The sequence below is a fragment of the Diadema antillarum genome, unplaced genomic scaffold (genome assembly GCF_040938485.1).
Source record: "Diadema antillarum isolate AM-2024a unplaced genomic scaffold, OU_Dant_1.0 seq00000413_RagTag, whole genome shotgun sequence".
NCBI lineage: Eukaryota > Metazoa > Echinodermata > Echinoidea > Diadematoida > Diadematidae > Diadema > Diadema antillarum.
Window position 1 is genome coordinate 1,582,264 of NW_027271399.1, and position 27,406 is coordinate 1,609,669.

General features: G+C 37.0%; 1 protein-coding gene across 1 annotated transcript; it reads right to left on the reverse strand.

Moving 5' to 3' along the window:
* Positions 1-2,706: 2,706 nt before the first annotated feature.
* Positions 2,707-27,322, reverse strand: LOC139732340 (maspardin-like). The gene is made up of 9 exons (XM_071643210.1): positions 27,231-27,322; positions 20,955-21,190; positions 14,154-14,315; positions 13,539-13,619; positions 10,909-11,054; positions 10,149-10,257; positions 8,833-8,940; positions 5,895-6,035; positions 2,707-3,400 (listed from the first exon to the last, which is right to left on the reverse strand). Exons 2-9 carry the CDS (start codon positions 21,018-21,020, stop codon positions 3,260-3,262), a joined length of 954 nt encoding a protein of 317 aa, XP_071499311.1. The 5' UTR covers positions 21,021-21,190; positions 27,231-27,322; the 3' UTR covers positions 2,707-3,259.
* Between the last annotated feature and the right edge of the window lie 84 nt (positions 27,323-27,406).

Sequence of the window (27,406 nt, forward strand, 5' to 3'; positions counted from 1 at the left end):
AACACTCTGCCACTTGTCTTTGACATGTATTGCCTTGTACTGTTCCAGGATAAATGAAAACAGATGCTCACTGATGTACACAAATATGTCATATATCTACTTCCTTCCAAGAATCTAGGCATATAAAGCGGATTAACCTGTACTTCCAACAACAAAAAAAGAAAGGAAAAAAAAAAGGTGAAGTGGTGTAAAGATGAGAGATCCACAGATCTAGATCTCACCTTGTCAGTATTGCCTTCACGGCACTCTACCTATGGCAAACCATTTCAAAAATCGTGAGATTCAGGGATTGCTGTAGGCCCCTTGGGCAACATCTTCTTGAGCCCTGTCTTACAGTAGGTGCCCCCAGGTGTACCACCACTATTTGCACAAACTATGATCCCCCCTCCCGCTGATGATTCCTGCCAAGGTTGGCCCAATAGTGTTCACAAAGAAGATGGAAATGTGAAAAAGTTTATGCAGAAGGAATAGGGATGATGTATGATGAATGCTGGATGTTGAGCAACTGCATGTTAGCTCACTTCAGCTTTACATCGTTGTAGCTCAGGTAAGCTAAGAATGTGTCTCAAAGTTTACTCTGTGTGTGTTTTTCTGTTTTTTACCCCAAGGCACTCTACATGTAGCTTCACATACAATTCTTCCCAACTCTTTCCTACATATTGCCCCTATATTCAAAGTGCTGCTTGTAATTTAAACATAGATATCAGCCTTTACACATTATGAGTTGATCAGCCAGATATCTTTGACACATGAACTGTAAATCAGTGCATTGATTGACATTGTATTTAAAGCCATTATACTAACAAACAAAACAAAAAAACAAAACAAATGGAATTATGTATGAGTGACTGAAACATTTAATATTATAATCTGAAAGTGTTTAAACAAAACAATTGTTGGAGTAACCATGAGTTAGAAACATGCATGACCCTTCACCTGAATATTTTTTTTGTATGTATAAAAACATGCTATGTGTGATATGGAAATACTTGGTATACATACAGTATACTACTGTTGAGTGGCCTCTCAAGGGAAACATGAAAGAAAATCTTTGTAGACAAGTGACCACTATACACAGACCAGATGCTGATAGACTTTATCATGTGATATCATTATGTAATACTCAAAACACAATTATCTACCATAAAGATGCAAATGCAAAAGATCATGACATGTTTAATAATTGTCATATCTCAAAAGCAATAATGTGTGGAACAAACCTAATTCAAAACAACTGGATATATTGTCATAATTTCCTATTTTGTACCTCAGCATGTAATCTACTACAATGCACAGTAAAATACTATTCACGAAACACAGATTTAGGTGGAAATCAGGTTTAGTCACATTCAGTATACAGCCATCGCGCAAGAGAGAAAGAGAGAATCAGATAGAAAAAAGAAAAGAAAACTTGAAGTTATATATGAGAGTCATCACATCACAATTGTGAATGTGGAATAATGTCAATGAAAATCAAGGCTTATCTTTTCACAGATTTATGAGAAATCAACCAAATACTTGATATCCACTGTATATATACCCAAAATATACACTTCACAAATGTATAATTACAATCCTTCATTTACATACATCAAAGAATTCTATGGGTTATGCATATGATATTTTTAAAAATGTAGACTTTATACAGAATATACTTGAACCCAAAGTCATTTTTCTTTTCTTTTCAATTGTGAAAACTTGGACGTACTAGTGTTGTACTAGCAAAGGATAGGATTACCCACATTATGGTCCATTCATTCTAAGCTTTATGTTGATGATATAACTTTCTGTCTCAAATCAATACTTTCATACAAATCTATTCATATTCTTAAATTGTCACTTTAGTACTAGTCCATAAACAATCATATTCTGTTGAGAGAAAAAAAAAACATGCCAATGGTGAATGATGTGGTGAACACTTGAAAGCGGTTCAAATTTAGCAGTATGAAGACTGCCATACATGTAAACAAACTAGTATTTCAGTAGTAACAACATGCTGCTTGAAGTTTAACCTATTCTGAACAAAAGATAGCATTTTCACCAAAACAAGAGTGGGGAAAAAGACCAACTTATGAATTACTCAGGGGGTGGACAGAAAGAACAAAGTTGCATTACAGTTGGACCTCTCGTATCCGGACAAGTCGGGACCGGGGCTCATCCGGATAAGGGATTTGGCCGGATACGGGAGACTCAATGCTTTATACATGTACATATACATACACATGTACTGATGTAGCCCATTGTAGTACGTAGTAATGTGTATACTGCAACCTTTTCATTGTTACATTTGGGGATGTTTGGGGATGTTAAAATGTCTGAAGGTAAGCAATTTGGAAGGAAATTTGATGTGATGTATGTTAATCATGTTGGAAGTAATATGTAATTCATGTGTGTTTGTTCTTTGTGTAGGAGTTCTCAAGGAGTTGGGAATCCCCCTTTCCTCCCGTAATTACAAAAAAAAAAAAAAAAAAAAAAAAAATCACGGCGAGATTGCGTCCGTATAATAGAGAGATCCGGATAAAGGGAGGCCGGATAAGAGAGGTTCAACTGTACTTTGACTGTCAAAATCTGGTATTACAATTAGATAAGAATCTTGCACTGCTGACACATGATACACTACAAGTACATCAATGAGGCTGATGTGTTCGTATATAAAGTCACATATTTGCAGTATTAAAGTGCATCATTGTATTCTGTCTACTCTAGAGTTTAATAAAGCAATAAAGTGACAGATGTAAATGCAATGTCGGTTTCCTGTGGGTGGGTTCAGAGCTTAGTACACACAAAATCTAACACTATTATGTCTACTATGAGGGCTTCTACTTGGGAGAGTATACATAGGTGTACATGAAAATGTAGCAATGAATGAAAAAAAAAAAAAAATCCTTACTTACCTTGATTTTTCACAGTGAGGAGAAAAATTATGAGTTTGACTCATTACCGGCTGATTGTATAGAGAAGACAAATACACTTAGTACATATCAAGAAACTATCAATAGTAACATGGTTTTCCTCAAATCTCAAGACACGAAGATGAAACGAACTTTGTGACATCGTAAGTGTAGTGCAGTCATGGCAATTTTGTCCTCTGGTGCTTTTCGCACAGTCCATCTCTCCACATGTGGCAGTTCAAAAGGCTGCCATCCACGCCATGAATGGAAAGACTCAATACTACTAACAATGTTCTGCCACCGAAAGTTTTTCAACAAACATTCTTCAACCAATGTTCTCAGCATCCTGCAAAAATGATGTTCCGGCACTACCACTCTCCATTTTCTGTCTGTGACGCATCCCCACCACCCTGAGAAGTGGATGCTTCCATTGCCAGCTCCGGCTTGGGGTCCTTGATGGAGTGGTCCCGGGCGCTGTACCGCCCGTCCAGGAAGCGTCTCAGGTGAATCTTGAGGACAAAATGAGAGACGTGAAAACCGATGGAGAGAGCACATCGTGATAACTTATTACTGTCCCTATACCGTATGTCCCATTGAATTACAACAGGACCCTCTGCAGTGATTACTTTAAAAATAGTGAATCAATCCAGATACAATTTCAGGATATGAAACTACAACTTGTTACGCACATCTAGCAGAAAACTCCATCCATCTGCTTCAGTAGTCAAAGAGAAATGAGGAGTTTTGTAGAGCATGTCAGGAATCCTTTCCCTCGAAGTTCTGTCCATTGCATTCACACATTATGCAGATCCAAAAGCATCCACGTGCTTCACTTGGAAGAATCAGACCCATGACATAATTTACAACAATCCCTATTTCTCTGTAACCACTTAGCCAAATTGAATGGGGTTTTCTGCAAAACATGCTAGTAGCTAAGATGTGATATTTTATGACCCTGAAGTAGCATTTAGATAGTTCACTTGGTAGTTATCAATGCGAAAATCCGCTTGTATTTTTTTTTTTTACATACTGTATAGGCACTGTTATAGAATGGGTAGCGAGAATCCTGCAATCTCATTGGTTGAGAGCTACATATGTGTTGGTTTTGTACTTGACACACGCTGATTCACAGTGGTTAACAAGTTAGCGCACACTTGTAGCAAGAGTAAGCGCACTTGTAACAAAGGTTCGCGCACTAAATAAGCGTTCACGCACTCAGTACAAGACGACTATTGCCTAAAAAAATAATGCATCAGTTTTACTGGATGTATGGTTTTGAAGAAAAACCATGCATCCAGTAAAAACTGATGCATGATTTTCGGGCTCTCGTCTATGGCAAGCCAAAAGGAAATGTATCCAGTAAATTTGTCATTGTGTAACACGACAGAAAAATGGGTTTTTGGCAAAAAAATCACCCATTCTATAACACACTAGATGACACACATGTCTTTTTGTGCGTCAGTCGGAATAGTGTGCATGCGGTAACTATGTAATTTAGCCTAAACCCAAGTGGCGAAGCCTTGTGGGTTAAACATTCCATAGTTACCTTATGCACACAATTCCAACTGATGCACTCGGACCTGTGCATCATTTGTATACTGACATGCAGAGTGAGTTTCTAGGACGAGGCAGTTTGAGGGAATTAGTGAGTGAAATACTAGTACTATGTGTTGGTGTGAATGGGTTGGGGAGTCAGTTTGATTTGTTTTCAAAGTTTTCATTAGTCTTTATTTTTTTTTACAGTTTTATTTGTTTATTCTAATCATCAAAGCCAACTTACACATGACAGGAATTCTTACATTAATGCTTACAGTAATGTCCGGGGTGTTATACTACCATCCAGTTTGAGCTCTTGTAACACTGGTGGCCCTGGCACCCAACATCACAATCCACAGTGACATGGATCAGGTGATATCATTAATCTAGCACACCATACCTAGAGAGGCACCACTGTAAGACTGTCCCAGTAGACTTCCTGTACAGGACTCCTACATGGTCCAGTCCAAAAAGTGGTCTCTCAAAGGGCATGTCTCCAGCACAGCATCATTTAGGCTTAGTGGAGTCATGTGATGTGCACATCAAACAGAAGGGGATGAAATGCATATCAACCTATTCTATATTAACCCTAACTAGGCCGGGGAGGGGGGGGGCCTCCGAGGCCCCCCCTCGACGTTCCGCGCGATGTATCGCAATCGCAAAAAGCTATCACCGCGACGTTTCATGACTTTTTTCTTTCGAGTCTCCCGCATCTTTTGACACCAAATTTGCGACGCCCGGGCGCGAGGTTCCGAAGTTACACATAGATATGTACATGCATGTCAGACCAAAAATTGCTCAAAAATGTGAATTCGTGTACAATTTCAATGCAAACTGTGCTTACAGGCAAATTTCATAAAAGCACAATTATTTTGGTGTTTTATGGAAAAATCAATGAATAACATATTTTCTAGTTCGGAGCGATGTCGCGGATAAATTTCATCGAAGAAACGATGAAAAACATAAAGTCGAAAAAACAAGGAAATACGTAAGAAATTCAAAAAACAATAAAATACTTAATAATTTTTTTCTGATATCACAATTCTTTTTTATTGCATTTCCTAAGAACACTAAAAAGAATATTTACACAAAAAATGTGCCTATTTTGAGCTTTATTTGTGATTTATACCAAATAGTCTGATTTCATGCATCATTATGCATAAATTAGCATAATTTAGCATAAACAATAATTTTTGGAAAAATCAACTTCATGGTATTTTAGATTACATCATAGGCAATGTGTGTGCCAATTTTCGTCACGATCGCGCGGTCGACGGCCGAGATCTGGAGGGGGGCCTGGGAGGCCTGCTTTTGACTTCTATTAGACTCATCCCTTTTGTTTTCATTGTTTTGTGTCCCTAGCCCTCCTCAGACTGTGATTGGTATGTGTAGTTCTTTCTTTGCTATTGCCAGGTCCTGCATTAGTGGGACTAAACTGAAAACATCTGTAAAGGGTGCTTCACCTACCTCAAGGTGGAGATTGACCTCATCACTGGCACACAGGTAAGGGAAATTCCCTCCATTCTTCATGTGGGCCCTTCTTCCCTCAGGGTAGCACTTATACATGTCATCTCTCACTTCTTGGGATAAGGCACATTCATCGTACACCTGGGGAAGAATCAGACTTTCTTCAGAACAGCGTAACATACTAAGCCGTATAGCAAAAATGAAAAAAAGAAAATAAGGATTCATCCATAAAACTGCTGCATGCTGTAATTTTAGCAATCACAGAAAATGTACATGTTGACAACACTGTATCTACACAAATATCTTTCCAAAGTTGTTGTTGTCTTTTTTTAGTCTTTGTTTTTGCTTCCGCGGTGTGATAATCACAAGAAAGTGAAGTCTGAATATGACATAGCTTTAGCTAACATGTGATAACCATAATACATTGTTTGCCTTTGTGGTTTTTTTTTTTTTTGCTTTGTTTTGTTTTTGTTTTTTTTTTTTTGGGGGGGGGGTTTGCCCTCATTTAAAAACTCTTCTTAAAGTCTAATGAATGGGATGTAAATATTAAAGGACAAGTTCACCTTCATAAACATAAGGATTGAGAAAATGCAACAATATTAGTAGAACACATCAGTGAAAGTTTGAGGAAAATTGGACAATCGATGCAAAAGTTATGAATCTTTTAAATTTTTGTGTTGGAACCGCTGGATGAGGAGACTACTACAGCTTGTGAGTTATATGCGTACAACAGTACAAAGAAAATGTAAAAGAAAATTCAACATATTTTCACTTTTTTCGCATAATAAAAGAGCACTTGACTTGCGTCTTTTTAAAGGCAGGGGGAATAATATTACCCATAACATTTGTCGGTAACGAGTCAGGGGAATGTGTACTTTTTTCAAAAGATGGAATTTTGTGAAATTCTCTTTATATTTTCCTTATATTGTTGTACGCATGTGACATATAAGTTATTCATACACTGCAGTAGTCTTCTCATCCAGCGGGTACTGCACAAAAACTTCAAAAATTCATAACTTTTGAACGGATTGTCTGATTTTCCTCAAACTTTCAATGATGTGTTCTACCAATATTGCTACATTCTCTAAATCCTTATGTTTATGAAGGTGAACTTGTCCTTTAAGAGATCCAAGATTCCTCTCACTTCTTGTTCTAGGTTATTCAATTTCTGTTATAATTCTTCCCTGATCCCTCTAACACATAAGTCACATCAAAATACCACCACTTGCATGCAACAGCAATCACTGAACTATTCAAGCCACTAACAGGTTTTAAAATATTTTTTCTTCTCCTTCGCTCCTTTGACAATACATTCGACCCTCAAGATGTTGTGTTCTCAAAATTCCTATAATAGTATATCCTGGAAGGCTGAGAGAGGAGAAGCAGTACTGTTGTTCAGACTTAACATTAATTCCGTCTTCTGAGGGGGTGAGGGTACCAAAGAAACTTAAGAAGGAAAGTAAAGTTTGGAGGAACAGGCCATAGTGGATTAGGCCATGCTGAACGCTTGAATGAAAATACACACAGACACAAACACACGAGCATGCACACAAATACGTCTGAACCATGAACTCTTTGACTGCCAGTCTTAGAATTATTCTGGGAGTACACTGGGCAATAAATGTACAAATTTCTCCCTCTAAAACTCAGTGACTTCAAAAAAAGAAATAGTTACACAATCTCTTTCATTCCAGTCACCTGAAAACCTTCTCTGTAAGCCCTATTGTACTATCCATAAACCACTGAATACATGTGCAACCATGCATGCATAAGGGGCATTCATGCCATTCCACTGTGGCTTTCACTGCGTGCCTTCTTACTCAGCTCACTGGGCCACTCCAGAAATTCTACTTTCCATTCTGGACAATGTGACATGTTAAACGGCAAAGATAAATATAGATCTGGAGTCAAAAGCTGTGTTCAGACGGAGGCAGTCTTGGTCAGAGTAACTTCGGAGGAAGGGTCGGAGGAAGCTTGGTCGGAGTAACTTCAGAGGATAGGTCGGAGTAGTGCCCGTCTGAACAAGGTTGTGGTAACTTACCACGACCTCTTCCTCCGAACGAGATACTCCTGAGTTTTCTCAGTAGTATCTTGCTACCACGACTAGCCGGTCGGAGTAAATTGCCTGTGCGGACAAGCCCTCGGAGTATCAATGAACTTACATACCTTACGACTTAGGTAAAACTTCCTGGGTCAAATCGCAATGTTGACATTTTGCGACTATACGTGCGCGTGTATAGTGCAATTCTAACCTAGTTGATTGCAACGAAGAAGCTAGCAATCATGCAAAAATTTCCCTCAACAAGAATGGAGAAGACAAATGCCACTGGTAAAAAAAACAACAACAATTGCATGATCGACGTGCGCGGCGCTACCACTTCCGGAAGTTACACCGACCCTCGCACATAAATTGGTCAGAGTTTCTTCCCACGACCGTCGTGTGGACACAAGGGTTGTGGGAAGATATGCATTAACTTGAATTTTAATTGCCGTGCCATTAATTTTTACTCCGACTAGAAATACGTCTGAACATGGCTTCTGAGAGGAAAGACAAAGTTATACTGGATATTTTCTGTGATACACAAATTCTCACATGATCCTATTGTCTGCATAAATAAGCTTTCTTACAACAAAAGGCTCAGGTTTGCATATCAAAATACAATAGGATAGACTGTACACACCATACACTTAGCAAGTCTAACTCTTTGTGAATCAGGACTTCTCCACAATTTTACGAGTGGTGAAATTCATGATTGTGGAGTATGGTAAATGAATGAACAAATGTTAATATGCATGTCGTATTCATATCGGGATTGTATTTTTGTACGCTGTTAAATTTGTGAATAACACCTGACTGGTGAAATTCAAAAAAAATAAAAACCCTGCAAAGTATATGGCATATACAGTAGATGTTAACCCTAAAGGATGCTGAACTCACATCTATGATTGTAACATCAAGTCCTCTCAGCTTCTGGGGCTCAACGTAGGAGCTGACACAGTTGAGGGTGAGGCGGCTTGCTAGCTCCTGCTGCTTCATGCTGTCAAGCTGGTATTTTGACCCAAAAAAAAAAGCAAAACATTACAAGAATATCTGACACTACATTATGTACATTATTATGTACACACTTATAACTTCTAACAAGAAACACTTGAAAACTTGCTTCTTTGCACAGCAGTAACTTATTGGTCTAATAATTTATAATTCTGTGATACCAAGTACTTCATAGAACCAATTTAACCAAGAGTTTGAAAGATCTTGTGATGAGTAGAAGTATCACTATACAGCTTACATACTCAAACCATTAGTGTCACTATTATTATTATCATCATCATCATCATCATGGTAGTTGGTAGTACTATCATTTAATACTATCATCATCATATCATCATAACGATCATAATCTGCAATATCATCATATGTGGCAGTACCATGACAGACACTAACATTTGCTGTCAATGACATGGCTAGCCTTTGCTGCACTCCATCAAAAATATTAGCACATCCACTGGATTAATGCTTTCCTCATATATAAGCAGAGGTGACCTGAAAGTGGTTAATTCGGAATCATTGTATCCTATTAATTCTAGTATTTGCATACAAATTAACTTGACAAGTTCTATAAAAATGACAAATTAACAGGGTCAGAAATTTCCAAACACTCTACTACAGTGTACTCCCGTTATAACGAAATTCCGGTTACAATGAAGTAAAAATTTGGGCCGCAACGTTATTCACTCTGTGCTTTTTTATTGTTTATTTGTTCGGTTATAACGACATTTTGATATCATAACGAAAGAAAACTGCCGGTCCCGAGGACTTCGTTATAACAGGGGTCCACTGTATCAGCGTTTCCATTCCTTCTCGTTCAACAACCATGCCACTGCTGTGTGCCATGGGATGAGGCACACAGCGTTGTTCCTGTTTGGGGTAAATTCTCATGAAAAACACTTCAAAAATAGTGTATGAGGTATGAGTTTTCTTCAATTTGTCTACCCTCTGTACAAATGAAATAGGTACCATCGCAACTGCTGATCTACATTTTAACAAACAAGTCAGAAAAAAAAGGACCAGTGAGAATTGAACCTATCATCTACTGCTTTCTGGGCAGCAACACTACCACCAGGCTATCCCATGTTGCTGGCAGTGACATGTTGATCTTGAAACAAATACCCATGCAAACTCCGAAAATCTTCACCCCTCTGCTTAAAAATCTCTTGCTTTCAAAAATAAAGTTTTTAGTTTGTAAGAGCTACCTTTTCCACCATAAAGTCAATAGAGTCTGCAATTTGGGGTTCCAACAGGGACCTGTTGAAGCTGGAAAGAACCATCCTTTTCAGCATGAAACCAGGAATCAACCAGAACCTTCAATCAAAGACACAAGATGGAAGCTGGTTTGCAATGCTTTAGAATGCTAGCTCTTCAAAAAAAAGGCATATTGTGCACATGATAATTTCATTAAAATGATTCACAAGTAGATATGGCTTAAAGTAGATCTCCATAGATACAATTTAGATATAATAATCCTACATTAAATTTGTTTCTTCCTGCATGAACCTGTACATCGTTCAAACAGTGCTGATGAGTGGGCTGCACAAAAAGTCAAATAATAATTGCTATTAAAGACATCATATATGCTGTAAAGCCAGAAATCTTAATGTGCATGAAACTTATGTTATTCCATATTTTCCAATTGTGTGAGTTTGTTTCTTAATTGTTAACCAAGTCTAGATTGGTAAAGAAAATGCACTTGTTTGTTTCATTTCCTTGGTTTAGCATACATCTGCATGATTAAATTGCTATAAATGTGGCATTCAGGCACCCATTTTGTACAGCCATCCTGTTGTTTACACTATCACTGTATTGCAATGAATACTTTTCTCATACTAGTGGGGCGTTGCCCACATGGAAAATAAATAAATGCGAAGTATACAAGACAATCAAGAACTGTAGAGATATGGACACAGAAATCGCAAAATAGACAGGTGGTGGTAAATTCTATTAAAGTATTCTTACGATGAAGCAGCCGCACTCTGCTGGAAGATTTCGGTGTCTGTGAATGAGTTGCAAAGGATGAGCGAGGCTACCCTCGGACTTCTGAAGGTGTACTCTGAGAACTTCTGGCCCAGGTAGCCGCCAAGCGAGGACCCAAAGATGTGGATCTGTTTTACATTTAACAGATGAATAACATCATTATTCAAGTGTTCATATGTGCTCAGAGTTCATGTGTCTAGATTTTCATGCCGGCAGGTGATATTGCATGAGCAACAAATGATAACAAACATACAACTGTGGCTCCACCCCCAGCTGCTGCATGAACTGATAGGGGAATAATCTGACATTTCGGAGATCTTTTTATTAGGATCCCAAAATTACTATCAAGAAAAAGATAGCTAAATGCAACATCACACCAATAGATAGTAGTTAGTGAGACACATAAGACATGTGAGGTAGCAACTAGTTTTCAATTTGATATAATGTTCACTGAGCACAAACACATCAATCATCTTTCATAGATGATTGATACACATTCGTCAAACCAGAAAGAAAACCAGTTACCAGCAATAGAAGAAAACATTGTGCACATGTCAAGAGCAAATTTGACCCAGGCTGCTTCATTATATGTGACCCTGCACCACAAAACAAACACAAAGTCGCCAGACATTGATTTTTAGTTAGGAGCATATTCTGAAAGAGTAGACTCTAAGCTTTAAAATGATGTATAACTCAGTTCAAATGGACTCCCCTAACCTGCCTAATACTGGTAAGACAGCACACACTCTGGAAAAGTGTGAACTGAGAAAAGAGGCTCTGAAGTACAGGGTCTATTCAAGCACCTAATCTTTCACCAAGCTGTGCTAGCTCTGCGATGAAAGGGACAAAACACGGGATGTCAACTACCAGGGCAACAACAATGAAGGGATTATCAGATTAAGCTGGAATTTAGCATGTCCTTTCAATACATTCTGTCCATGATTAATGACAACTTACAAAGCAGTAGCATTATCCTTTCAAAAGTTATTAGACTTGAAAGTGAAAAGTGTACAAAGGAATTCAAGAAATGAAAAGGGACCTCTAATACTATTATCTAATCATTCTACTCTCCCCCTCCAAAAAGGATTGTAGAAAAACTGCTGGAAACACTCTTTCCCATTTGTGTTATGATTCCAAACTAAAGGATAATGTAGAAGAAAGAAAGCTCTTTCAGAAAATATGAAAAACTCAAGATTGACTTTATAATATTTGACCCATTTCACATGTTTTTGAGTCCTCACGTAAAATCAAGGTGTGCGACTTTTTGTTTTGTGGCGCACGGTCACAAATGATAATAAACATATAGCGCTCAGACATACATGTACACTGAACAACTGCGGCCCCAACCCCAGCTGCTGCAAGAACTGATAGGGTAATAATCTGACATTTCGAAGACCTTATTAGGAGCCCACAATTACTGTCAAGTAAAAGACAACTAAATGCAGCATCACACCAATAGATGAGACACATATTGACATGTGAGGTAGCACCTGGTTTTCCATTTGATACCATGTTCACTGAGCACAAACACATACACAGTCACCTTTCATAGATGACAACTACTGCTACTCATTCTTCAAACCAGAAAGATAACGAGTTACCAGCAATGGAAGAGAACATTGTGAACATGTCAAGAGCAAATTAGACCGAGGTTGCTTCATTATATAGTTTCAGAAAGACAGACAGACAAGTACCAATAAAGAGTTCCTTTGAAAGTGCCCAAACGATAGTTATCAGTGGCACATACCAAGTTTACGTATTATACAGCCATTATTTGAAGTTACATGACAATATTATAACTACAATGTATGTTAAAATAACTGGAATATTCCACATACACTATCAAAGATATAATCAATTAATACAAAAGGAACAAACTAAAACTTGATTAATGCTGTTGTTTAATACTACACATGTACCCTTAAAGTCTGTGAAATTAAGGAATGCTGCTGATTTTCAGTGACTGCATTAACAACCGATATGAGATTATGTCTCACTGTTTGTTTTTGGTTTTGTTTGTTTGTTTGTTTGTTGTTTCAATGCATGTGTTAAAAAGCTCCAAAACAAAATACCCTATACCATTTCTACTACAATAGATCATAGGTGACTGATCACCCTTTAGGACTACCCTGTGGCTTGCCCTATATACACTATAATGTTCACATATGATTTGGCCTTTTCGGCATTAAAGGGGATGGCTAGTAACTGATCAGCGGGAATCAGTGGGAATGCTGGGGGATGATTGTTCCAATCCTTGTGGGATTCATTTAAGAGTATATTATATATCTGTTGTTGTGTGAAAATTATTTACTTCAAAATGATCTCATATTCAAGTAATGTGCAGTTTAATGTTTTCTGGTTAGCATGCCTGTACAGTGACAGGGCATTAAACTGCACATTACTTGATTACGAGACCATTCTGAAGCAAATAATTTTCACAAAACAATAGATACATAATGTACTCTTTAAAGAATCCCACAAGAATTAGAACAATCATCCCCCAGCATTCCCACTGATTCCCACTGATCAGTTACTAGCCATCCCCTTTAAGGCATAGTAATCAGTATCACATGTTCACTCCACAGGGTGGACAGACATTTGATCCCACAAACCTTGTCAAGATGCAAGTGGTCCAATAATTTCCTAAAACTCTCACAGAACTCCTGGATAGTCCAGTGAACTGGGTACTCCAGCTGTAAACACAAGCAAACAAAAAATTACAAAGAATTACAATGTAGCCATTTTTCCCTTATCCACACCCAAAAAAAAAAATAAAAAATTGAAGAAATAAAGAAATGATCAAGCAAATAAACATTAAAATTATACAATAAAATCAATGAGTCAATTAATCATAAATGACTAACTGAATTTGTAACAAAAAATTGTACCACATTTAAATAGTCTGATGATAGATCTGCAAAAGCATGATCAGCCACACATTTGTAGGAATTTCAACAAATAATTGAGTCTTCTTCTATATGCATTTAATGAACAGGTGCATATTACAATTACAAGTTATTTTATATTTACCAAAAAAAAAAAAAAGACATAGAGCATTAGATTATACAATGTTTATACACAAAAATATGGTAATAATGTTGACAGTGTTGTCATAAGAATTTTAAGTGCTTTGAAGGGCCTAACCTTATAAAGGTAAAGCATTTCATAAAAGAACTGTCTTACAAAATTTGCAAATGCAGATTATTTTGCAAACTAAATTCACTTACTCCAATGACTCTGTATCCCTTGGCTGATAAGCCCAGGATTTGCTTGAAATATACGTCTCCTGTCCCACTGACCGGAGGCAAACAGATGAGTGGACATCGGACATTCTTTGGACCGGCATCATACATTGTCCAGTATTTGTTAGAGTCATCATCAACAACAACCTATAGTGCAATGTAGAGATATCACATACTCTGTCATGTACTAGGTGTTTCAAAAAACATTTCCCACTTTTGATTCTTAATAATTCAAAAACTATATATCAAATAGCACTGTCATTGATATGAGTGATAGCTGAATAGTGTGGGGCAAGTCCAAGATATCGCGCACCTTACGTATGGGACATTCAGAGATTTCTAACCTCTGAAAAGTAATGAAGGAGCACTTGGATTTTACTGTTTATCATCAGGAGGACTGGTAGCCCTGAGAAGAATATTGTGTTTAAGTTTGATGTCATTTGACCTTCGGTTAATTATTTTATTAAGAAAAATATGGCAACTTACGTATGGGACCAGAGAAAAACTGGATTTTTCAAAATAAAGTTTGAATTGAAAATTCTCTGAAAGTACCTTACTGATCAAGTTCTGTTTAGAAGTGAAGAAAGGTACAATACTGAAGTATCTTTCATCAAAGTTTCACTGCAAAAGAATGGCGCATATTTTCATGAAGTTGGTTTAATTAACGAAAGTACACCTTACGTATGGGACATGGCTCAACTTACGTATGGGACATTTGTCTTAAGTGCACAAGTGTATTCATGGGAATGACTTTAAATTTCCCCATAGTGTCATATTCAGTTCCACAAATCATACTACAACATGTAACAAATGAAATAGACTTCTAAGTGGGTACTTTCCCGGTTCAGATACCTAACAAAAGCTAAAATAAGACAAATAAAAGTAACTACCAATTTACAATTAAATGTCTTAGTTTGGATTCCGTCATGCATAAGCACTGTCCTCATGATGTCTACACAGTCATACAGATACAGTATACTGACACTCTATTTCTAGCCCATTTGTAATACTCTGGTCAATATTTTTTATCAAATGAAAAAAAAAAATGGCGAATTCTAGCTTGCGACCTTGATGTAGCATACATGCACATGTACCATGAGTAATTTGTAGTCTTGATAATTTCTGTAACATCAAATGTCATGTACAGTGTAATTTGCAAATACAGTTTGAAGTGGGTACTTTCAGTAGTTCTAGGCTTACCTTGCAAGTTGTCTAAGTTTTTATAGAGCTTTGTAATTGTTTGAAGTGCAGCACAAAACACAACAACAAGAGTAATTAATTTTGCTCTGTAATCATGTTTTGCCATGTGAATTTTAGCTTCTGCAAAATCAATCAAATTTTAATGAAACTTTTAGATTTTAAAAGCTGTGGTAGAACAAAGAGATAGAAGAGTATATGTGCCAATGCTGGCTTTTTTTTTTCAAATTGCTTGGCTTCAGGTCTATGAAACCAAAGACGACAAAATTTGTGTTTACACTTTGTACATACATACATGCTTGTGTAGTGATACAGGAAAGATTATCATTTGTACATTTAAATCTTAAGAGAAAATGTAATTCTAGATTTGAAACACTTAAGTAACTCACTGATCTGAAACTTACAATTTTGATAAATTCTAATAACCTAATTTGATCATACACTACGAGATTGCAATGCTTGTTGATAATTGTGTAGATGTGGGGACCGTCTACAAAGTAAGTATGAGTTGATGAAGGTGTCTCAGAGCACATCTGTCTCTTCAAACACAAAATAGAAAAGAAAATTGAATTCCCTATTTGTTTGTGTAATTTGTGTTATTAGCACTCCAACCACAGAACCAGTATTGATATTGTGGTTCATGGCAAATGTAAACTATAGTCTTCATTTTACAGGATTTTCAGAATCATTTTCATGACCTTGATAAGTCATGACATATTCTGAGGGTGTGCAGTTGAAATATTAAACATCATATCAAAATAAAAAGTATTCTCGTGGGGTTTTTCCTTTGCTATCAACTCAAGTAATGACAAAGTTACCTGCTGTCACCTCAAGTGATTTTTCTTTTCAGTAAGACCTATAATGTTGTCATTGATGAGTGCCACAAGCACATTTGTTTTGATTTCCCTTTTTAGGCTGTACAGCCTGTAGTACATGCTGAACAGTGTACTGCACCTAAAATGACACTCAGAAAATCCCATTCTCTAGAACAAAGTCATTTTGTAGAGATGTAAAGTTGAAAATGATAACTGAATTAAGAAAATGTCCAATATCAAAACGTTAAAAGGAGGAATGCTAATTGAAGACCAGCTGCACAGCCTGTAATGAAAATAAGAAAATACAAATATAAATGAATGTTTTTTATTTTCCTTTCTTAATCATAGAATGACTCAATAATGCTGTTCTTACACTCTCCCTGAGGTCAACTAAGTAGGAGAGGTAGTATAGACATATCCTTCAGAGTAGGTGCAAAGATAACCATTAACCAAACAAATGTAAGGACATATAGCATCCATGTCAAAAGGCGGTTTTCCCATTCACTTTGCATGTAATGTCCCATACGTAAGGCATTTGTCCCATACGTAAGGAAACTTTAATTAGTTATAAGATGAAGGACTAATTACATTTCCACATTTAGTTTTGCTAATCTGGAGTTAAAATGAATAAATTAGAACTTCCTAAAGTATGATTGGTCAATGTTAGAAATCTTTAGAAAAAACTTAAAAAAACATACTCAAATCCTTACGTATGGGACACTTCGTTCTGGGAAAGAGCATAATTTGCATAATTAATGTGCTGACCTTGTCTTACCTATTGTAAATTATACTAGCTCATACAGGGGTCATGTCCATAAAGGAACTAGGTCAAGGACAAATTCAACTGATTTTAGATTAATATTTTTAATTTGTCCCATACGTAAGGTTTGCTTTTAATTTATTCAAATTAAGGCCATATTTCTTGCATAAATTTGCATAATTGAATATTTTCTTCGCTGGAAATATATAATTTAACTCTTTGGCTACAACATGATATCAATAACTTTTTGATTAAATCAAGATGAATTTTGAGCATCTGAGGGGACATTATCTTGGACTTGCCCTGATTTGGTTGAAGGTGGTTTAAATATGAAAGCATAAATAAGTTTCATGAAATCCATGATTCATTTCACAGTTAGGTTCCAGACTTTGCTCTATTTTCAACCCTCTGTACAAAATTTCACTTTGCACAGGAGTCAGTGGGTGTGTATGGGAGTGTGTGGTTAACACCCTGACAATGGTCCTGAACAATGGCCAGGGTTTGAATGCTTCATTATTCATTCATGAGAAATTCCACTATCACAGCTAGTCTTTATTCAGCCTCTGGCAGTATCTGTGTAAAGTCAAACGCCTGTCGATACTGTCGTTGAGTCGCGTCAGTGCTCTCTCTACTTCTGAAAAACAAAATTACAATGAATACCTTCTGTTCTATCGTAAACGTGGTGACAGGAAGTAAAGAAAATCAATTAGAGTGTATATACACTTGTGTATATGGAGCCTTAAATAAATCTACTCTGAAACAAATCGCCCCAATGATAAATGCTGCTGAACTCTTTACCAAAAATGATCTCTTTTTATCGAAAAAGCGAAAAATTTGTCTATTTAATTAGTAGACAGTTGTATTGAAATGAGGAACTTTAGATCATTTATGCTTATTTATATCCCAAATTTAGTGATATGTGAAGCAAAATTTGAAAATGATTGCCAGCTGGAATGAAATGTGGTGTTTACAAGCACTTTACCGTGCATGAATTCAGACTAGCAGTGCCCAGGGCAATCCACATGAATTATTGATTAAGCATTCATGTGCCAGGGAGCGCCAGACTGATGCCTAGTGAACAGGTGGTTCAGGCATGTCCATTGTTCAGGGCCATTGTCAGCACACACTCACATACACATCATTGGATCCTGTGCGAAGTTCAATTTTTGTACAGAGGGATAAAATTTGACCAAAATCTGAAACCTTACTTCAAAATCAATCGTAGATTTAATGAAACTGATTTATGCGTTCATGTGCAAATCACCTCAAACCAAATTGTACACTATCCAGCTATTACTCATATCAATGACATTTTTATCGAATGAATAGTTTTTGAAATATTTATGATCAAAAGTGGGAAATGTTTTTTGAAACACCTAGTACATACAGTGTAGCTCAATTACACCTACAGTATGCCTGAGTATTGTTGGGCAGGCATGCATGTTATCACTAAATATACATTTTGTCACATGATGGAAGGATAACTTAAACACAGCTACGCAGAATAAGAGAGCATGTCGATTCAAATTTTGGCATGATGCCAAGTGTTAAAACCTTTGGCACTATGATGCATTGTTTTGTGGAAAGAAAATAAAAACAAAAACAAAACAAATACTTAGTATGTAGGCCTAAAAGAATATTAGAATATTGATTACACATACGTATGTTTTGCTTGTTTGCATACTGTAACTTTGGGGAAAACATAATAAAGCCAAAATATTCAGTTGATTGGCTACCTGACAGGATTTAATCCATGTTACTGACACAAGGTCCCTATATCTGTGCTCAATTCAAAATGGGCACAGGCCCGAGCAGGGAATTTGGCAGATCCTTTGTTTGATTAACAAACACTGAAATAAAGCTAGGCTTGCTGAGTATTATTACAAAGTTGCCACAATGCAGACACAGTATTTAATTCTGGTGTTACAGGTTGTAGCATTGGTACACTAGGTCTACACCTAGTACACATCACAGTATGTTTTGCAGGGCAAAAGAATTAAGTTTTGTAGCACTTTGATATCTTGTACATTGTTGTTCTTTTCACTGTGATAACCCTGTCACATCAGGCATATGTGACCTTGCATCACAAAACTAAAAAAAAGTAATCAGATATACCATGGCTCGACACTAACTTTTCCCAAAATCCTAAATTTCAAATTTTTGGTGGCCCGAGAGAAAAATTTGGTGTCTCAAAAAAAAACAATAAAAAACATTAAAAGTCCTTTTTTTTTTTTAATGAGTCAAATGTTTAAGTTTTATGATAGTAAGAATTAGAAGTTAGACATATCTACTCATAAATAAACTTCAACAAACTTGCAACACTCACTCTCAGGCACTCATTCAGTCCTTTTCATCTATCCTTTAAACAAATCTAACTGCTAATTTCCGGCGCAAAAAGTTACGAATTTATTGACATACTTTTCAAAAAATTTTGATGGCCCGAGGCGGGCCACCAAATTTGCCCTTTTTTGAAATTTGGTGGCCCGACTTTCATTTTTGGTGGCCCCGGGCCACCGGGCCACCGTTAGTGTCGAGCCCTTGATATACTGTAGATTTTAAGGTAAGGGCAGATTTTGAAAGAGCAGACCCTAAGCTCTAAAATGATTCATAAATACATAATACACATTAACTTTCTGTAGGTCTATCTAATGGAAAGAAAGTGCACACTCTGGAAAAGTGTGAACTGAGAAAAGAGGCTTTGAAGTTCAGAGTTCAGGGTCTATTCAAGATTTTAATCCTCACCAAGCTGTGCTCTGCGCAATGAATGGGACAAAAAGCAGGATGTAAAGCTTCATAGAAACCACACTGAAAGGATTATCAGATTACGCTGAAGTTTTGCACAATCTACTCCCACATTTTATTCATTACTGACACTAACTTTCAAAGCAGTAGCATCATCCTTTCAGAAGTTGCTAAGAGTTGGAACTGAAGAGTGTGTAGAGGGCTTATAACCCGTTAAGGACGGACTGATTTTGCTACAACACGCATTTCCCCTTTACTAGACACTTGCCTGAGTATACTCTGGACTTGTCCTCAATGGGTTAAAAAAAAACCCTATTAAAACATGAGTAATCACACTACTCTACAATAAAGAGTTGGAGAAAACTGCAAAAATCATAGTTTTCTCAGTCAATTTATAATCCCAATTGTGTGAATTATGTAGAAACAGAACTGCTTTTTTTGAAAATCTAAAAAATCTACAGATGGACTAGGATGAACCATTTCACCTATTTTGAGTCCTCATGTAAAAATGGTGCATGCAACTCTTAGTTTTGTGCCATACAACAGGGCTCAACACTAACGGTGGCCTGGTGGCCCGGGGCCACCAAAAATGAAAGTCTGGCCACCAAATTTCCCGAAAGGCCAAATTTGGTGGCCCGCCTTGGGCCACCAAAATTTTTGGAAATGTGTGTCAATTAATTTGTAACTTTTTTCGCCGAAAATTAGCAGTTACCTTTGTTTAAAGGATGGATGAAAAGGACTGAATGAGTGCCAGAAAGTGAGTGTTGCGAGTTTGTTAAGGTTTATTTATGAGTTCTAGATATGTTCAACTTCCAATTCTTACTATGATAAAACTTAGATATTTGACTCATTAAAAAACAGAACTTTTAATGTTTTTTATTGGGGTTTCTTCAGGGCCACCAAATTTTTCTCTCGGGCCACCCAAAATTTGAAATTGAGGATTTTGGTGGCCCCATCGGGCCACCAACAAAAATGTTAGTGTGGAGCCCTGCATACAGTCACATACATGTAGCAAAGCAAAGTTGAGTTACATGAATATGTTGATCAATACAGGAATTCTAATTGACTACCGTATTAGCAATTTATTGTTGATGTTTGTTACGTAGCTCTTGACATGTGGGAGTTGAAAGAAGGGGATAAGTCAGTCAGTCACCTGAACAATCGGAACCTAATACCCTATGGTCAGTACAATGTATCACACTTTGAAATAAACATTTCACTTTAATTTACAGGTCTTTAGACAGGATAAATTTAATACAGCTGGCAGCTTACCCTCTTTTGAGGCACAGAGCTTCTGAAACTCAGATACTCTGGTGACTGCGAAATAGAAGATGGCATCTTGGGAGTTGGTCAAAAGGGAAACACTGACAGGTTCAAAGGGAAACACTGACAAGAGATTTCTTTGCAGAACAGCACGAGCTCTCCAAAGTGTTGACGCTTCAAGACACTCCATCTGACACTGGGGCTAGTACTGAAGACATCTTTTCACAGAGGAGGAGCCTCTGTCTCTATGGGAAGAGATGAATAATCAGAGATGACAAACAAAATGAATTTTAGTCATTATTTCTATCATTATCATTATTATTATTATTATTATTATTATTATTATTATTATTATCATTATTATTATTATTATTATTGTTATTAGTATCACTGTTGTTATTGTTGTTGTTATCATCAACATCATCATCAACATTACTTTTATGAATATCTATTTATCTATCATTATCATTACTTTTTAGTCTTAGACAGGGTAGCCACTTCACTGATCAAAGCACTCATCTTCATGTGGGCCCTGTTCACATCAGAGAGAGTGAAATTACAATATAAGTACTACAAATACAACAAAATAAAATATAAGAATTTAGGAAGTGCTAATGAATATTACTTCAAAACATGTCTTCTAAAAATAACCTCTACAAAAACTTGTTTTACTAGATGAATTACGTATACATGCATATATACATATATGTTAACACGTTCCAGAAGACTGTCCCAGAAAATCACAACACCTTTCTTCCACTCTCAGTAATAACTTTGGATATGCCCCCCGGCATGTTCAGTATGTATAAAGTCCATATACTGTATACGCCGAATATTTCGCGAGGTTTTTATTTTCACCAATTTCGCGAGTCAGGTGCTATTTGTGAAATTAAAGACACGCGAAAATATTGACTCTGATCCCAATGTGGATGTGACGTACGCGTGTACATTTCTCCGTTCAGTGCAAGACTCGACGATCGCGAATTTAACCACTCGCGAAATCGTCGGGAACTCGCGATTCGCGAAAATTTAGACTCGCGAAATATATGGCGTATACAGTATTTTGTTAATTTTTTTGTTAACTGTATTCATGTGTTTATCTGCACTGATGAATCTTTAGGCAACAAAACACAAGGTCCCATTTCCCTGACACAACTATGTCAAAATTGAGTAGACAAAAATAAATAAATAAATAAAATGAATAAATTTAAATAGATATGAATATCCCTACACACATGCTTTCTATGTCTAGGGGCTTACTTTGCAAATAAACTGAACAAAGTGATCTACACAGGCAGGCACAGAAGAGAAATGAGTAATAGGCAAATGAAATCTTCAAGCCAACATGCAGTATTCTGAATATTTTCTATATTATGTTTTCAAAAATCAAAGTTAATGTTGCTAGTACGCCCATCATCAAAAGTATAGAAGACCATCACAGGGTCTTGCTGTCTCAGATCAACTGCAATATCATGCAGTTTAATGGCAAATGAGAATGCAAAAAGAAGACAAAAAATGATATTTTGAATGCTTGATAATTCCTATGACACATTTATGACTATGCCCCTTGAATGATAACATCCTGCTTTAAATAGTGCAAGCATGAAACTACAATTGCAGCACCAGACACATTTACAGGAAGTTGTGGGGAATCCTGCTAACAGGATTTAAAGCACAACTTGGTTCTTTGGAAGAATTGATGTGACGTACAGCTGTACATTGCTGTCAACTTTACAACTAACATTTTTCCTATCTCTTTATCGCTGTATTATATTGTTTTGTTTCTTTGTTTTTGTGTTTGTGTTTCATTTGTTTGTTTGTTTGTTTGCTTGTTTGTTTTGTTTGTTTGTTTGTCTTTTGTCTGGCTTACTAGGTTTACTCATACTGTCCAATGCAAAGGTTGTGTGTTTAAAGTATAGATCAGCTTCACATGTACACTGTATGATTTGAAACATATTTTGAGTATCCTTTGTCATACTCAGAAAGCTGATCTAAACAGCATGATATCATACAGTACGACTCTAAGCTGCCCATCAGCTTGTCCTAATTTCAAAGTCCATTGTGAGGAAGTGATGTTGACAACAACCGGTAATGGTTTCATTTTTTAACCATATCCCAGGCTGCTTGTTAGACAGGAAGATGCTGTTATTAGCGTCAATGGTCACATGCTATCCCTTGATTAACCCACTACCTGCTGCTGAGTAGCCACTGAAGGTTTGCATGGATGGTCAAATGTAGTGACAATGAAAGTATCGGTGTAAATGTACGATGTCCAGTATTGTCCCCATGGGTTTATCAATGTTTCAAATACGTGGACTTTGACTTACATTATTTGCCCCATCCTCCAGTCAGAATGCCAATGGTTCAACTTGCTCTTTTTTCATTGATATGCACAATTTAACAATATTGACACTGTTTATACCAGCAGCTGTGTGGATTTCTGTGTGTAGCATGCATTCCATCCTATGTTTTTACAATTTATACAATGTATTCTGGGTGACCTCGGGCAAGCTTTTGTGTAGTCAAGAATAACATACATATTGTACATTACACATGTTCTATAACTGGGCAAAGGGTAGCCAATTTTGTAATTTAAGTTCGAAGTTAATGTACATTAATTTGTATACTGTATAATATATCATTCCCAGAGGATTCCAGTAACAATCATTTAAAGCTTAAAAACTACATACTACATGTTGTATACGATGTACAGTGTACAGTACAGTAGGTTGTAAAGGGCACTTTCCTCTATTTCAACAATCATGTCTTGCATTGTGCCGTACCTATTGTTGTACATTTACATACAATCCCTACATCTTGTTGAACACCACAAGCTTAGGTGCATTACAAAAGCACATCAGGTTTGATTGGGATAAGCACTGCATTTGAAGACTGGAAAAGCGAACCACTGTCAGTTGGCAGGGAATGAATAATTCAGGAGACAGCATCACCTCTATGCATTGTGTGTGCATGTGTCTTTAAATTGTTTCACCAAATGAATCATAAATGAAAAGAGCTCCAGATTAAAAAAAAAAAAATGGTGATATCTCTTCCACATTACAAGAGTGCTCTTAAAGGGCACAAATGCAAGTCAAGTGTGAGGGGAATTTTTGCAGCACTCGACTGTCAAAGTAAATACAGTGTCTCACCAAATCTCACCAAATCTCACCAAAAAAAAGAAAGAAAAACCTAGAGCCAGGTCTCAACCAAAACTATACCATCCCTTTATCTGTGAGTGTGCACCATCTCTTGAGATTTCTCCCATCATAGATCCAAGAAAGTTTACACTTAAGTACCATTACAACAACTTCACTGCACATGTCAAAATGTGCATGAAGTCTAATTAGTGTACAAATGTACACGTTGTAGAAGTACAGTAGTACAGCGTATAGTAGTATATTAGTAGACCTCACTTTACAGATGGTAGTTAGTATTACCCAGCAGTAGTAGACTTAGAGAGTAGCAGCAGTAGTAAGTGGAAATAATGATCATATTATCAAATATCATCAAATAATGATACCAATGATAATATTTGTAATTGAATATGTACAATGCAGTATTTTAACACAAATATCTACCCCCCTCCCCAAGAAAACCCACTCCTGACACACAGCAATACAATTAAAACATATAGTATACAAGTACTTTACAGTGTACATTGTAAGCACAGTGTAAAATGAAAATATCTACATGTATGTATGGTGAGGTAGCACACAATTCTTTCTTTTAATAATGAAGTGCATACAGGTAATAAACAAGGTTTTACCTCATCGCAGGGTTTGTAATGAGATTACATGATCTAGATGCATTTATGACCTTTCGCTCAACTGTCTAACAATCGATTTGAAGTTAAAAACAGCTGTGTCACATATAATTCTGTAAGTCCAAATAGTACAAATGGAAGATCCATCCCTTGGCATTAACTTACACTGACACACAAAAGACAAGGGATCACATGTCTGAGATAGCAATTTTTCAGTTGACAAGAGTTGAGTTTTTCCTAGCAGCTTGTGTATGAACTGTGTGGCATGTAAAGTCATGAAGGGCTTCTTGCTTATCCTTCGGTTTCACTTTTGAACTTTCATTTTCAAGTTCTAGTACATACATGTACACATGTATGTATACAGTATTAAACAAAAATGTGACTTCAGAATGAAAAATTCTCATACTGAAATTAAACGAGTACTACGTTGTATTTCAACTTGTAAGTCCTTTAAGAGTCATTAAGACATATGACATGCACTCACACAGACACACACAAATGATATTAATGGTATCCATGGGTGTCATGGACAAAATGCACAATGACTGGCAAATATGACATGACATACAATAGAACTGGCTGGACTGGTTCAGGACTCGTACCGGTAATTACAATCTTCACTCACGCATTCGGTCCTATGTAAAATTGTGATAAACTTTAACTACAGAGCATGCCTTATGAATTTATTGATGGCGACAAAAACACTGAAATCTGAGACAGTATCTATCCAGGTCTACATCTATCGTGTAATTGTCTGCTAGTCTAGCGGATCTATCTTAGTGCCACCTCTGCCTGCACTGTAAAAAAATATGTGTTCAACAAATTTAGTTCTACACTACACTTAACCCATTCCATGAAGACAAGAGTGCCTGCTTTAGTGGCCTAAATTCATGTTCTTTGTGTTAAAATGCCCAGAAAAGTGGGGTTGATAAAAAGATCTGAGTTTGTTCTATCAACATTTGTTCTCCTTCTGTCTGAAAAAATGTGTATTTCACAGTATCATGTAACTTTTTCTTGATTTACATGTAGTTTTTCGCTTGTTCTGCCGTAAACTTGTACGAACATGTACATAGCCATCAAGGCTGAGATCAGTTGGATATCTGGGTTTGCTGACCCAAGCTCCAAGTCACCTCATATCATTGAGGTACCTGGTTTTGTGTAGAACAAAAGCTTCTGTGAGCTCATCAGTGCACGCTGTATTCAAACCTCCTACCTGATCAATATTTCTATTGTTCACTGGCACATGTACAATGACCCTGTAGTTGACTGTGGAAAAAGGAATACAATGTAGCACTTGACTGCCTTCACACCTGTAGGTGGATTACCAACCTGTCTGCCTCTCTGTGGACAGGCATAAAGAAACTCGTTTGGGGGCATTAAAAGCACTCAGAGAATTGCGGAAGGAACAGGTTAACTTTACACTGTTTAACCACTGTGCCTGTGTAGATGGTGGAGGTGCTAGGTGAAAAGATAATTTACCACTGGCACTGCCACATGCATACAAATGTATAATATATGCTATATGCCACGCATGTACTAGAGAACTGCATGCTGCATGCACTGATGGCACGACTTCCATATGTACCCCCCCCCCCCCCCTCTATGCGTTATGTACTTGTGTAACTAAACGTATACTATTATAAGTAACATGAATACAAGTTTAGGTGGCTTTGGGATTAGGATTTAGAGTTTACTCAGTTTAGGATGAGGGTTAGAGTTAGGGTAACATTGATCTCCGTGTCCTAGTATAGTAGTAGGGAAATGCGGACTTCAGAGGAAGCTCATCTGAGTCATACTATAGTCAATTATAATGTAGGTGTATGGGGGGGGGGGGAGTACATCATGGAAGTCTTTCTGCACTGATTAGATGGCAGTGCAACACAGCTGCAGTCATCCAGTGATGGAGTAGTGAAATCAAAAGCATGATAAAGCCAACAATAACACTGGTATGTGGAGGGGTATATATAATATTGCATTGGTCCCACTTGTTACTTAAAATTAAAGATGTTCATTTTTTTTTTTGCATTGTCTTAACAAGTTAAAGACTCTTATAAATTACTGACTACTGTTTTAGTCTTAACCACGCACTGCGGACACTGAACTGAAAATCTAGATCAGCGTCTAGATTTCTAGACGTAGAGACCCTATTTAACAACTGAAGTGGATACAATGATCTCGTGGATTTTAGTTTCATGGCAAGTTTAATCATTGCAATTATTTAATCATCATCATCACCATCATCATCACCACCACCATCATCACATCACCATCATCATACTCAGCATTTCTCACAAACATCAGTACATGTAGGTGGGACTACGCACTTTCAATACCTTTCTCGCAAGTGCGGCTATGCGGGGGAGTATACGAGTATGAAGTTTCGTACAATGCAATGTCGAACGTTCAAGCGTCAGCTACGTGTAAATCACTAATCTAGCATCGAAATAAACTCACGAGATACGAGCAGCAAATCTTTTCATAATAAACACCACGTTCAATCTCGATCAAATGTGTTCTTATACCTTACATTACGCCGGTTCCGGGGCCTTGTTTGGAGTCGAAAGTGCAGTCCAGCTGCAGTTGGGATGGATGGGGTACACTCTCGGTGGGTGGATGCAGTGCATGCACTCGCGATCGACTCGCTCGACGACTCGAATTCGTACATTGTATAGTACATTATGTGTACGTACTCGCAGGC